At 34.9% G+C, this 11,834-nt stretch overlaps 1 protein-coding gene across 4 annotated transcripts in view; it reads left to right on the top strand.

The window, feature by feature from the left end:
• Nucleotides 1-7,117: 7,117 nt before the first annotated feature.
• The window catches only part of H (Hairless), a 70,949-nt gene continuing 66,232 nt past the window's right edge, over nt 7,118-11,834 (top strand). Inside the window, exons 1-3 of one of the 4 annotated variants that reach the window (XM_014435025.3) lie at nt 7,118-7,250; nt 7,370-7,703; nt 8,075-8,191. In XM_014435025.3, the coding sequence (XP_014290511.1) occupies nt 7,523-7,703; nt 8,075-8,191 (298 nt within the window). In that variant the 5' untranslated portion in view covers nt 7,118-7,250; nt 7,370-7,522. The other 3 variants (XM_014435024.3, XM_067049777.1, XM_067049778.1) reach the window with 3 other exon arrangements.

Below are 11,834 nucleotides of genomic sequence, written 5' to 3'. Positions count from 1 at the left end.
AAAACCGAGTCAGGACAGTTGGAGCGCACTGATACAATATTACATTATTGTTATTATATTATTATTTAATCAATAGAGTGTCACGTCTTATATTCACAGACCAGGAAAAATTAAAACAAAAATCTAAAATTATTACTGATTGCTTAGAGTTGTACGACGAAATGAAGGCCCAATTAGAAGAATCGAGATTGAGTAAAACCTCTGCAGTTAATATGGGTTCAGAGTGTAAACAGGAAAGGATAGTCGTAAAAGTATATGAGATGCCCATTAAAGACTGGGCATAAAATTTTGCGGGGATGGACAAGGCCTTAGTTTTACCGCATTTTTGGAACAAGTCTCCATAGGCTTCTCGGAATACATCGACAAAACTACGAGTCGGGGTATGATTTATTTGGTGGGCCGGCCTTGATAACAGTTAGGGCACTAAAAAGAGAATTGTTTACCGCTCGATTACGAAGATAGGCTATGGGACGAAATAAGGAAACGGACACAAGGATCGGAGGAGTCGATAGGCGTATACGCTGCTGTGATGAGCAATTACTTTCACCGCCTGAATAGTCTTCCTTCAGAGAAGGAAATGTTCCCGTACTACCAGGATCGCCTTGCGTTACACGATATAGGATCAGTTAAGGATCTCGTGACAGTAGGTCGTCGATTAGAGGAGGCTAAGTGGAAGAAAGAGAACCATTGGCCACCACCAGGGAAAAAAGGTCTTTTAGAACCAGACTTATCCTACCAGCCAATTACACAATCGATTCCATTACACCAGCGAACCCAAAGACCCCAGTTAAACGAAGTGGACATAGCTCAGGGGCGATCACCCCGAAATATAACTTGTTTTAGATGCCCTGGGTTAGAGTACATGGCCAGAGAATGTAGGGTACTAACGTGGAATATCAAGAAGAAGGGCCACACTTCAAAAGACTCCCGAACCCAAAAAGCGAGTAAGCAGCAGGGAAACGCGAAAGGGGGTCAGACATAAATGGACTATGTCTGAACAAAACGCCTAAGTCCATGCGGAACTCGAATGAATGGTTGCGGTGGTTGGAAACGTTTTGTGGGAATGCTGTTTCAATCATGACAAAAGTCCCGAAGGATAATAGACCATTTCTAATGGTAGATATTTTAGGTAAAGGCATACTAGGACTTCTGGACTCAGGAGCGACAAGATCATCATTGAATGTTGAAACATGGGAGGAATTCTCGAAACTAGGTATGTGTTTAGAAAAGACAGGTAATACGAAACTCAATCTTGCAGAAGGGGCACCGACTACAGTTATTGGAAAAGTAACACTACCAGTCAAATTCGGAAAAAAGTGGTATTAGTCGAATTTCTGGTGATGCCAAAACTAAACCACAAACTCTATTTGGGGATAGATTTTTGGGAGAAGATGAGGGTGATACCTAATTGGGAAAAAGGCAGCTTGGAATGTAGTGAGGTGGTTGGCGAAGGAAGGAATGTGGTGAACGACGACAGCGCCTGGAAATTCTCATTCATAAATAGAAAAATTTAAATATGGAAAACTCGGGTGTATATGTGGTGTGGAACATTATATCGATACGGGTAATCAATGGCCCATTAAACAAAGGTATTATCCAGTCTCTCCTTTCGTCCAATCCGTTATAAATAATAAACTGGATCAGATGTTAGAGAATGGTGTAGTTGTTCCAAGCAACAGTCACTGGTTGTCGCCTGTGGTAATGGTGAAGAAGTCTGATGGATCACACAGGTTGCGTTGAGTACCGACAACTGAACAAGGTTACGAAACGGGACGCTTACCCGTTACCATATATAAGCGACACACTGGATAAGTTAAAAGGAGCCAAGTATTTATCCACTATAGACATTTAATCAGCCTACTGGCATGTGCCATTAGAAGAGAGCTGCCGTGAAAAAACTACATTTACAGTACCTGAAAGAGGTCTATTTCACATTTTAAGGATGTCCTTTGGTCTCCATAACGCTCCTGCAACATGGCAACACCTAATAGACCAAATTTTAAAACCAGACCTTGTTCCCTATGTATTTGTCTATCTCGATGATATAATAATAGCTCCGGATTTCGAGAAACACCTACAGATATTGGAAGAAGTTTTACGACGCCTCGCAGAGGCCAACGTCGTCATTAACTGGGATAAATGCCTCTTTTGTCGAAAAGAATTGAAATACCTTGGCTATGTAGTTAGTGCAGAAGGGCTTCAGGTAGATCCAGAAAAGGTATCAGCAATAATGAATTACCCAAAGCCCAATAATGTGAAAGGAGTTTGCAGGTTCATTGGAATAGGTTCCTAGTATAGAAGGTTTGTACCGAATTTTGCATCGGTTATTTCACCATTGACTGAACTCACGAAAAAGAGAATTAAATGGAACTGGGGAGAATGACAGGAAAAGGCATTTAACGACATTAAGGAGATACTGGTGTCAGCACCACTCTTAGCCTGTCCAGACTTCAATCTTCCGTTTGTACTAAAAACGGACGCATCTAATTCGGGACTGGGAGCAATTCTATCCCAAGTCGGACTTGATGGAGAAAAACCTATTGCTTATGCAAGCCGAGTATTGACTGCCGCCGAGAAGTAGTACTCAACGACTGAGTTGGAATGTCTGGCAGTAATATGGGCTATTGAAAAATTTATACCATATTTAGAAGGAATGGAGTTTACGGTCGTAACAGATCACATGGCTTTGAAGTGGATTCATAGCTTAAAAGAACCAAATGGTCGACTCGCACGATGGTCTGTGAAATTGCAGCAGTATTATTTATCCGTTAGACATAGACCCGGAAAACTTCATAAAATGGCTGATGCTCTTTCTTGGTCTTTGGAAGATGCTGGGGAGATAGCAGACATCGCTATGAGGAATGTTGGTCATAAACCATATGGATGGTACAGCGGTATGATCACAAAAATTGTGAAGTAGCCAGAGTCCTATCCGGAGTGGACCATAGACAATGGTATCCTCATGAAGAGAGTGGTGGACAGGAACGACATTCTCGGGGAAGACAGACCCTGGAAGCTTGTGGTCTCCAAATCAAAGAGAAGAGACCTTCTCATGGGTTATCATGACAGCCTCATATCAGGTCACCTAGGTTCGTATAAAACATAGCAGAGGCTGAAGGAAAAATATTGGCCAGGCATGAATTCGGATGTTAGACGCTACCTGGCAAGATGCCAAAATTATTTGTAAACCAAACCAAGTCAGCAGAAGCCAGCAGGTTTAATGGGGCAACAGATAGGTGTAGAATATCCGTGGCAAATAATAAGTGCAGATTTGATGGGCCCCTTACCGTTGTCGACGAAGTAACAGGTTCATACTTTGTATTACAGATTATTTTTCGAAATACTCCATCTTAGTCCCTTTGAGACAAGCTACAAGCAGACTCGTGGTGAAACACTTAGAAGAACAAGTATTTCTCATGTTCGGAATTCCTCAAATAATAATCAGTGATAACGGGGTCCAATTCAAAAGTAGAGAATTTAAAACCTTGATGGAGCAACATAAGGCTATTATATTGCTACATTACTACATGGTAGGCAAGCCAATCCAACAGAAAGGGTTAACAGAGTGATAAAAAGTATGCTGACCTCATACGTCAAGGATAACCATAGGACCTGGGTTAAAGAGTTACAAAAAGTAGCTTTTGCTCTGAAGACAGCAGTACACGAATCTTCTGGTTTTACACCGGCATATATAAACCATGGCCGGGAACTAGCAAGAAGTGGAAATGACCATGGAGTAGATGACGGTAGGCCAAATGAGCTAGGTTTCGATAGACAAAAGCACTTAACCAAATGCAAAAACACTGTCTGAACTCTTTGAAGTAGTTAGAGAGAATCTGAATGCCCCCTACGAGAAAAGTACAAAAGTTTACAACCTTAGACGTAGACCTGTCGATTACCATGTGGGACAAATAGTATGGTGTAAAACTCACCATCAGTTAGACGGCGCTGCATACTTCTCGAGTAAACTGGCTCCAAAATATAAGAAATGTCGGATCAAGAAGGTGATATCACCCATTATAGTAGAACTACAGGATTTTAGTTCTGGCGTAAGCGCGGGGAACTGGCATGTCCAAGACTTAAAGTTAGATCCTCAAGGAGAGTCAACGACTGTGTAAACATTCTTTTTCTTTTGTTTTGGTCCACTAGGTTTCCACTCTTTTTTTTCTTTTTATTTTTTTAGGAAAGGGAGGGGTGTTACGGTTGCCATGGTGAAATAAAAACACTGGCGATATCTGCGTAGACAATGGATGTTACCGTTGTTATGGTGAAATAAAAACACTGGCTGGATCTGTGTAGACAAGAGGTGTTACGGTTGTCATGGGAAAAACAAAACACGAGCCATGTGTTCAGACGAGTGGGTTTTGTTTTTGTGAAGGCGACAGTTTGATTTTGGAACACGTATGTTCAGACGAGTGGGTTTTGGTTTTGTGCAGGTGACAGTTTGATTTTGAAATACGTTATGATTGTTCAATGTGAAGTGGTAATAGTTTAAAGGGCCTCTGTCTTTACTGTTTGAACCGAAATAGCACCATATGAGAAATGTGATCGTGTATGTTTTGTTTTTTTCAAAATTATGGTGTTCTACTTCAATGGACGGTGATTAACACTAGAAGTGGGGATATAGTGCAGTGACGTTTCTTCAGCACGTCCTGGATAAGAGAGTTGTAGCGGGTGTCATCCTAAAACTTCTGGGGAAGATGAGACGGAAATGAAATATCGGACAATCTTATGTTCTGCCTGGAGTGCATCCAAGGACTACGTGGGGTTTGAACTATATTTTATTTTGTTTTTATTTTATATTCACTTTTGTACTCTTTTGGATAATAATGTAAATATAGTTATTAAGGTTAAGCATTTAAGTTAAGGTTAAGTCAACCTATAAGTTTTAATTGTTTTATTAATTGATAAGAATTCTTTTTTTTTCCCTTTTTCATTCTTTGTACATATATTTCTGCTGTTCTTTCTCTGCTTTCAACTTGTTAGTTTTTTTTTGTTGTTCACGGAATATTACGATAATTGAACAGGTGGGTAGGTAACACCCCTAGGTTTTCTGATATCTACATGTAAAGGTATTCATGTCGATGTCATCTGTAAAGGCTACTGTTTTGGGACCTTCAGACAGTCCAAGCCTTAAGACTTCATTGTATATAACGTACCACATCAGGGGTTTTTAGCACTGGGTCCTGGAATGTTCCACTGCCTGTTGAAGTGAGATGTAAAAATTTATTTTTTATCAACTAAATAACCTTATCAAATAAAACAGTTAGAACAGTAAAACATTTTATTTGTGTCCACCAATTATTTGTGTCCCTGCGTTCAACACCGCTCACGTTGAATATCTTCTGTCCGTTCTCTCTTGTACTTGTTGAGAACCTGCCTTGAAGTATTCACTGAGCTACGTTGTTACCAATTGCCTGTAGGGCATCCAGAATGCAGCTCCATTGTGTTGAATTAAAGGAAGTTCCAACATCCAATATGATGGTGGTGTAATAATAATTTGCGCCTTTGCGTTGCCCAACGCTGGAGCCTTCTGTGCTGTATATATCACTAAAGTTATTGCTTCTACTGTACAACTTGCTGTTCCGAAGCGAAATCGGATTCTTGAGATGCTTCATACTCTTTCGGGGATCTCTTGCAGTTTATTTCCTAGGACTTTCTTCAATGCTTTCCAGCTGTATTCAACAGACAGGAGAGAAATATAGAGGATGTCTGCAGTGGCTTGATGACATGGAGGCAGACCCACACCTGTTGGGGGTTACGTGGATGGAGAAGACATGCCGCTGACAGAAACGTGTGGTCTAGAATAATCCTGTAGGCTATAGCACTGAAAGGGCTGTTGACCTGTTGTAGCTGTTGAAACATTTGTATTTGTTGTACAGACCGAAATTGATTGTAAAAGGAAACTGTAGGGGAAAAAAATTGTTTATTATATATTATTATTGTATCTCTTTTTTTCTGATTATACCATGTATTTATAATTTATATATGTCCGATTACGAATTAATAAGTATGCTGTGTGAGATAGCAACCTGATGTATTTAGGCAGCATAGATAAATAAAGTATTTCTCTCTCTCTAAATAATCCAACAGAAGCATTGGTCGATTGCCAGAAGGATCCATTTGTCTTCCCTTGCTCTTCAGCTTCGAGGCATTGGTTTTTTCATCGTAGAAAGAAGAACACCTTACGTTACGCAAGCAGGGACTAAAAACTTCATGGAAAGGACCTAGAATCTATTGCCACTTTAGTGGTACGTTCGGTGCCTCATCCAAACCTAGGGCTTTTTCTTTAAGGGTACTTTGAAACAGGAGATTATTTGTACAGCCACCGGAAAAACATGAGCGATCGCGTTGTGCTGCTCTTTAGGTGCTTCATGACGGTCGTGCTAGGTCTTTCCCGTGGGTCCTTGTTCACCAACTTTTCAAAACGTTCCTTCCAGCATTGCAGCTTGCTTCTTCTGATTGCTCGCCTCTTAATTTTGCATTCCTCCTGTAGAATCGAGAACTAGATATCCCGGTGGTCGCAGCGGGTATATTGGTCACAAACCTGCCAGGTGGTTGTAGGGTGGAGGCTGTCTCTAAGGAATGTTTTGTCGATTACCGAGCACCTACCAGTCTTCACAATTATAGCCTCCGCCCAATTACATGCTTTAATTGTATATTCATGATCTTAGGATATGTTCCTGAGAAGGTGTCTTCATTACATTATGCCTCTATTTCGTGTTTAAATGTTTATCACTTGCCTAGATTTTTCAATTTATCACCGACAAAACGTTTTTAATTATGTGATGGGGATATATTTCCAGTCCCATCAAAACAGTGGCTGTCGATATAAAATTTCTTTAGCTGTATTTAGATCATCTGTGTGATTCATAAATTTAGATTGTAGTAGGTTTGTTATACCACATTTTAGAAACCGATTTGTTTTCAAAGAGAAATGCATTCATTCATAGCGATATTTTTGATGGATAATCTCAAATAAAAATCTTGATTTATTAACTTTTTGTCCTGAATTAAATTGATGTTCAATTAAATTTTTTATCTTTAATAGCTCGCAATTTCTCGGAAAACTGGGTTTGAGTTGTCATTTTCGTATTTTTAAGTGCTACCCACGTTTTAAATTTTTATTTTATAAATCAACGGTGACTATTCAGGAATATAGCTTTATGATTTAGTGGTATGATTTTAGTAACATGTATTGCAGTTGCCCAACTTGACTAACACTATTCAAAGGTGGTAAGTAGTGCAAGGTAGGTATTGTAGGGTAAGTTGTGTCTCTTAGGATTGTTCATTATGGTTTTAGTGTTTACTTGTCCAATTTTACCCATATAGTTTTCCGATTTTAATCTAGGTATTGAAATAATTTTAGTGCCTTCCTAACCACGCACATTATTTATGAAACATGACTTTATTGCCAAGATGATATAGAATGTGAAGGATGGAGGAAGAATATGTGGACAGCTATAAGCTGTTTAAGTTCTCTTAATTTGGTGTCAGGGTGACGTTTTCACCTATTTGAGGAATGAGAATAAAGGAAAAGACACATACAGCAACATGTTTAAAAATGACAGATGAAATGAATGGTGACACCAGGAGAGAATTAACAGCAAATAAGGAAACAGAACATAAACTTAACTGTAATATCTCCTTGTCAAGTGAAGATTATGAGTTTAATAGTGGATCAAAGCTTTATTGCAACAAAGGTATTTAACTAAATGTATCTGATATATCTGAGAAGTGTGTATTATCTATATTGGGTTTTTGTAATTGTATGGTCGTTATGGCATGATAGTTAGAGATTTTTTATTGTATTATTAGTCCACATATTTTGTATTGGTTGTTAATTTATATTTTCTGATTAACTTAAGTCATAATACGGAAAAAGATAATGCTTCCCAATAAATTTTGTTAATCATTGACATTTCTCAGGACTTGTTTTAGTATTGTGCATTAACAGTTGTGTTTTTACTGTGACGAATTGTTATATTTGATTCTGAAGTTAAATCATTTATTCTTAGTCAGTGTATTTCAGGATTGATCCCAGAAGTTTTAATTTGTTATCGTTTATGCTTAGGACTTAAATGTCACTCTCAAAAAGAGTTTGAAAAGGAAGATGTTTTGTCACCTGATAGCCCTAACCTTTGCTCTGAAGATAATACATCTGGAGGTGGAAGGCTTAAATTCTTTAAAGGTATTTAATTATATTGTTTATTTTTTATTGTTTAAATCAGCTTGGTGACAAACTTAGAAATGACCTCAGATTTTTAATGTATTCTTTATTAAGAACTCTGTGCATCATTAATTTGTCTTTTCGTTCTTTGATCTTATCAGTTTATCACAAAATTTTTAGTGCAATTCCTTTTTGTTTTCACTCATTCAAATTGAAATTTTTATACTGCTCAATTTTTTTCCAAAATGTTATTTAATTTATTTCCTCAAATTTTTAACACCTTTCTTTCATTGTTAATTTTTTCTGATAAGATGTAGTAATATCTACTGGGATTATATAGTCATTTGTACTTGATTCTGGCCTAATCTATTGATTATGTTCACTGTTCTCGTGTATTTTTTGTTCTATCTCATTTTATACATATAAATGAACCAGTACCCTAAGTGTTGGTAGTTTAGTTATGTTGTTATCTATTTGACTCATCGTTAATCATTAGTGTTATTTATTAAAAAGTTTACAGAATTTGAAATAAAATTTTAGCTTCATTCATTTATAAAATATATATTTTCAAAAGCAATGTTTCTATTGAAGTTTGTGGCAAATTTCTCTAGAAATTAAAATAAAAAAAATCCCTGTCCTTAAGGATTCTTTAAAAGACGAATATGACTGTAAAAGTTAAATATTTACCTAACAAATTTTATTAAAATTATTATACTGTAGTTTTATGCATTATGTATTCCATATAATTAGAACAGCATAAGTTAACAAAAACATTGCCATACATGTTTTTACATGTGTATTCGAGATTTTTATATGCCTAACACTAAAAAATAATTTTAAAAAAGATCTAATTATAAATTATTAGTGAGTCAACAAAATGTAGTATAATATCTTTCATATTTTATATGTAGTTCATATTTATATAAGTAAAACCCTCATTTTACTTTTTAGTTACATTGTTGGTTCTATTGGATCTACATATTAAAAGTTGTAGTGAGTAAATCTCTACTATGAAGCTGAAATTTGACAGTTCTAGTCGAAGCTCCCATAGCTCAAAACTGAATCTCATTAACTATTTAGAATTTAATAAATTAATACATCAGAAAACATTCTGTTGACATTTTATGCCTCATTACCCAGTTTCCATTTTTATGTGAATCTTAAATGACATTTAAAAAAATCATTATAGATGAAATATGTGTGTAGTGATATATACATATATAAATATTACTCTTTTAAATTGTGGGGTAAGTTGCTGGAATAGGTACAGTTCATTGGAAAAAAAAATGTTTTTGTAAAATAGCTTGACTTAATTACTATTTTCACTTTAAAGCTTGACAAAAATTTTTTGTAAATCTGTGTATAATAAAAATACCATAACTTCTTTTCTTTTTTAATTTTTATATTGAGTTATGATTGTTTTACCCTGTTTAAATTTACTGTCTGGGATTGAAGAAGTGCTATAAATTATTCTACACACTTAATTTTGAGTTTATAGAATTTATTTGTAATTTTCTTTCTTCGTATTTTTAGTGGATCAAAACACCATTCTCATTTTTTTTTTTCATAATGTTAAAAACCCGCTACATGTATTAAAATTGGTTATAAATATGAACTAAATTTCTGATTTATTAATAAAAAATAAGTGACAATTTAATTTTTTTCTTGAATTGCAGAAACCTTCTCAGAATAGTTCAATAACTACTGTTCAAAGACATTTACTGTTCCTGTTGTGTATTCGAAATTTGAATTATTTTCTAATGCACATCGGCTGTTAAAAAAATACTATATTTTCCAAAAAAAAACAATTTTTAATGGGAGTGTAAAGAATCAAAGTAATAAAAGCAGAAATTTTTGATGGGTAAACTTTTTAATTCTGGATATAAGAAACTCATTAAAAAAGAAAAAGTGAAAACTATTCATTGTAAACGGTTTTATAGGTAAAAACAAAAATACAATGCATTACACTGACTTTGGAAACTGTATGCTGGTAACCTTACCTTTTCAAAATTTAAGATACTATATACACATCATATATTCCAAAATTTGTGCAATTTAATTGTTTGAATTTCACTAAGTTACATAGTTAAGCTACTAGAAATACATAAGGAGTACTGACTACAAACCTAAAAATTCACAGCAACCATTTTGAAAAATCTGATGTATTGGCCTCTGCACCCTCAGAGAGTGTAAACTTTTTACTATCGTCTTTTGCAAACAGTTTTATATTAGACTCCATTGAAAGATATTTGTTAACATTTACTTCTATGCTAACTTGAAGTTTTACTGGAATAAAAAGGCTAGTTATTCCTAGCGTCCAAGAGATAAAGTTAGAGGAATTTATGAAGGAGAAAACTTTACTGTTGTTCTATACTTTAACGTTAACTGGAATATCAGGCCTCACTGCAACATAAGGATCAAAAACCTACAAGTATAATTTAAATAAAAATTTATCCAGAAAAAACATTAATAAAATAAAGAAAGACTTTACCATTGGAATTTTTGATAATTATGAAGTATCCCTAGTTCTACTCCTAATTGTAACTCCTCTTACATTGGAAATACTAAAAACCTACTTAAAGACTGCATAACCCAACACTAATATTCTGTCTCTTCCTGTAACTTTACTGCTTCCAAACTATCCAAACATCTTTATCACTCATTTATTTAGCTCAACTATACTTTCTACAGTTTTCTAACCTTTCGTTCTCATAATTATTTATTTCACACTAGTTATTTTCTAATTTTACTCTATAAACCTTTAACTCTTAACTCTAGTCAGAAACTCTACCAGAGAATTCCTGATGAAGGCCTGAAATTCAGGTCGAAACATTGGCGCAAATAAATAAGTTTTTGTTTATTTGGTGACCGTACCCCTGACCATCTTCTCTTCATATTAATCTACAGTCAACTATTAACACCTCATTATAAACCTTCAATTTAATTTTTTTTTCAACTTTATTTATTTTAGCGACACGGTCTTTGATAGTTAGTTATACATGCTGGTAACAATTTCCACTTGGTTTAACATATTTTTTGTACTCCTATGCCCACTATCTATATCCAGTATCTACTGGACGAGTTTGTCCACATTCACTTTAAACAGAATGTTCACTTAAGTCGGTAAGATTTTGTCTGTTTAAAATATTTCTTCATTTTTCCCTCTTTTCACATATCTGGTCACCCTTGTCTCTTCCTTATTCAATTTTCCACACATTTTATATTTATTGTAGCTTATTAATTTTTACTTACCTATATTAATGTGTATCTTCTATTCATTGTAACATATTTCTATTTTCTTTCTTGCCCATTGTATCATATATATCGTTTTCTTTCTTACAATGGATTATGTCATTTAAAATTTGTTTTCATTATTTTTAAACAACACTTACATATTTTGTTATGTAAATTTCATTACTCATCATTTACATTTTCTTCAACACCTTTAATTATGTTAATTTTTTTATTTACTTGAACACTATTTTCTATTTTTTCTTTCATTTATTTTTTATAATTCTTACCTCTACTGTGTAATATTTGATCTTCTATTAGTACCAATCTACTTAATTTATTGTTATGTATAATATATTTCCAAGTTTGCTTATTATTATTTTCTTTTTCTTTTTATGTTTCCCTGAATTAAGGTTTTATATATATATATATT

The sequence above is a fragment of the Halyomorpha halys genome, unplaced genomic scaffold, assembly GCF_000696795.3.
Source record: "Halyomorpha halys isolate HHAL.00 unplaced genomic scaffold, Hhal_1.1 Scaffold1492.1, whole genome shotgun sequence".
NCBI classification, from domain to species: domain Eukaryota; kingdom Metazoa; phylum Arthropoda; class Insecta; order Hemiptera; family Pentatomidae; genus Halyomorpha; species Halyomorpha halys.
The sequence above is the reverse complement of the archived record's forward strand: the minus strand, read 5'-3'. Positions and strand labels throughout refer to the sequence as shown.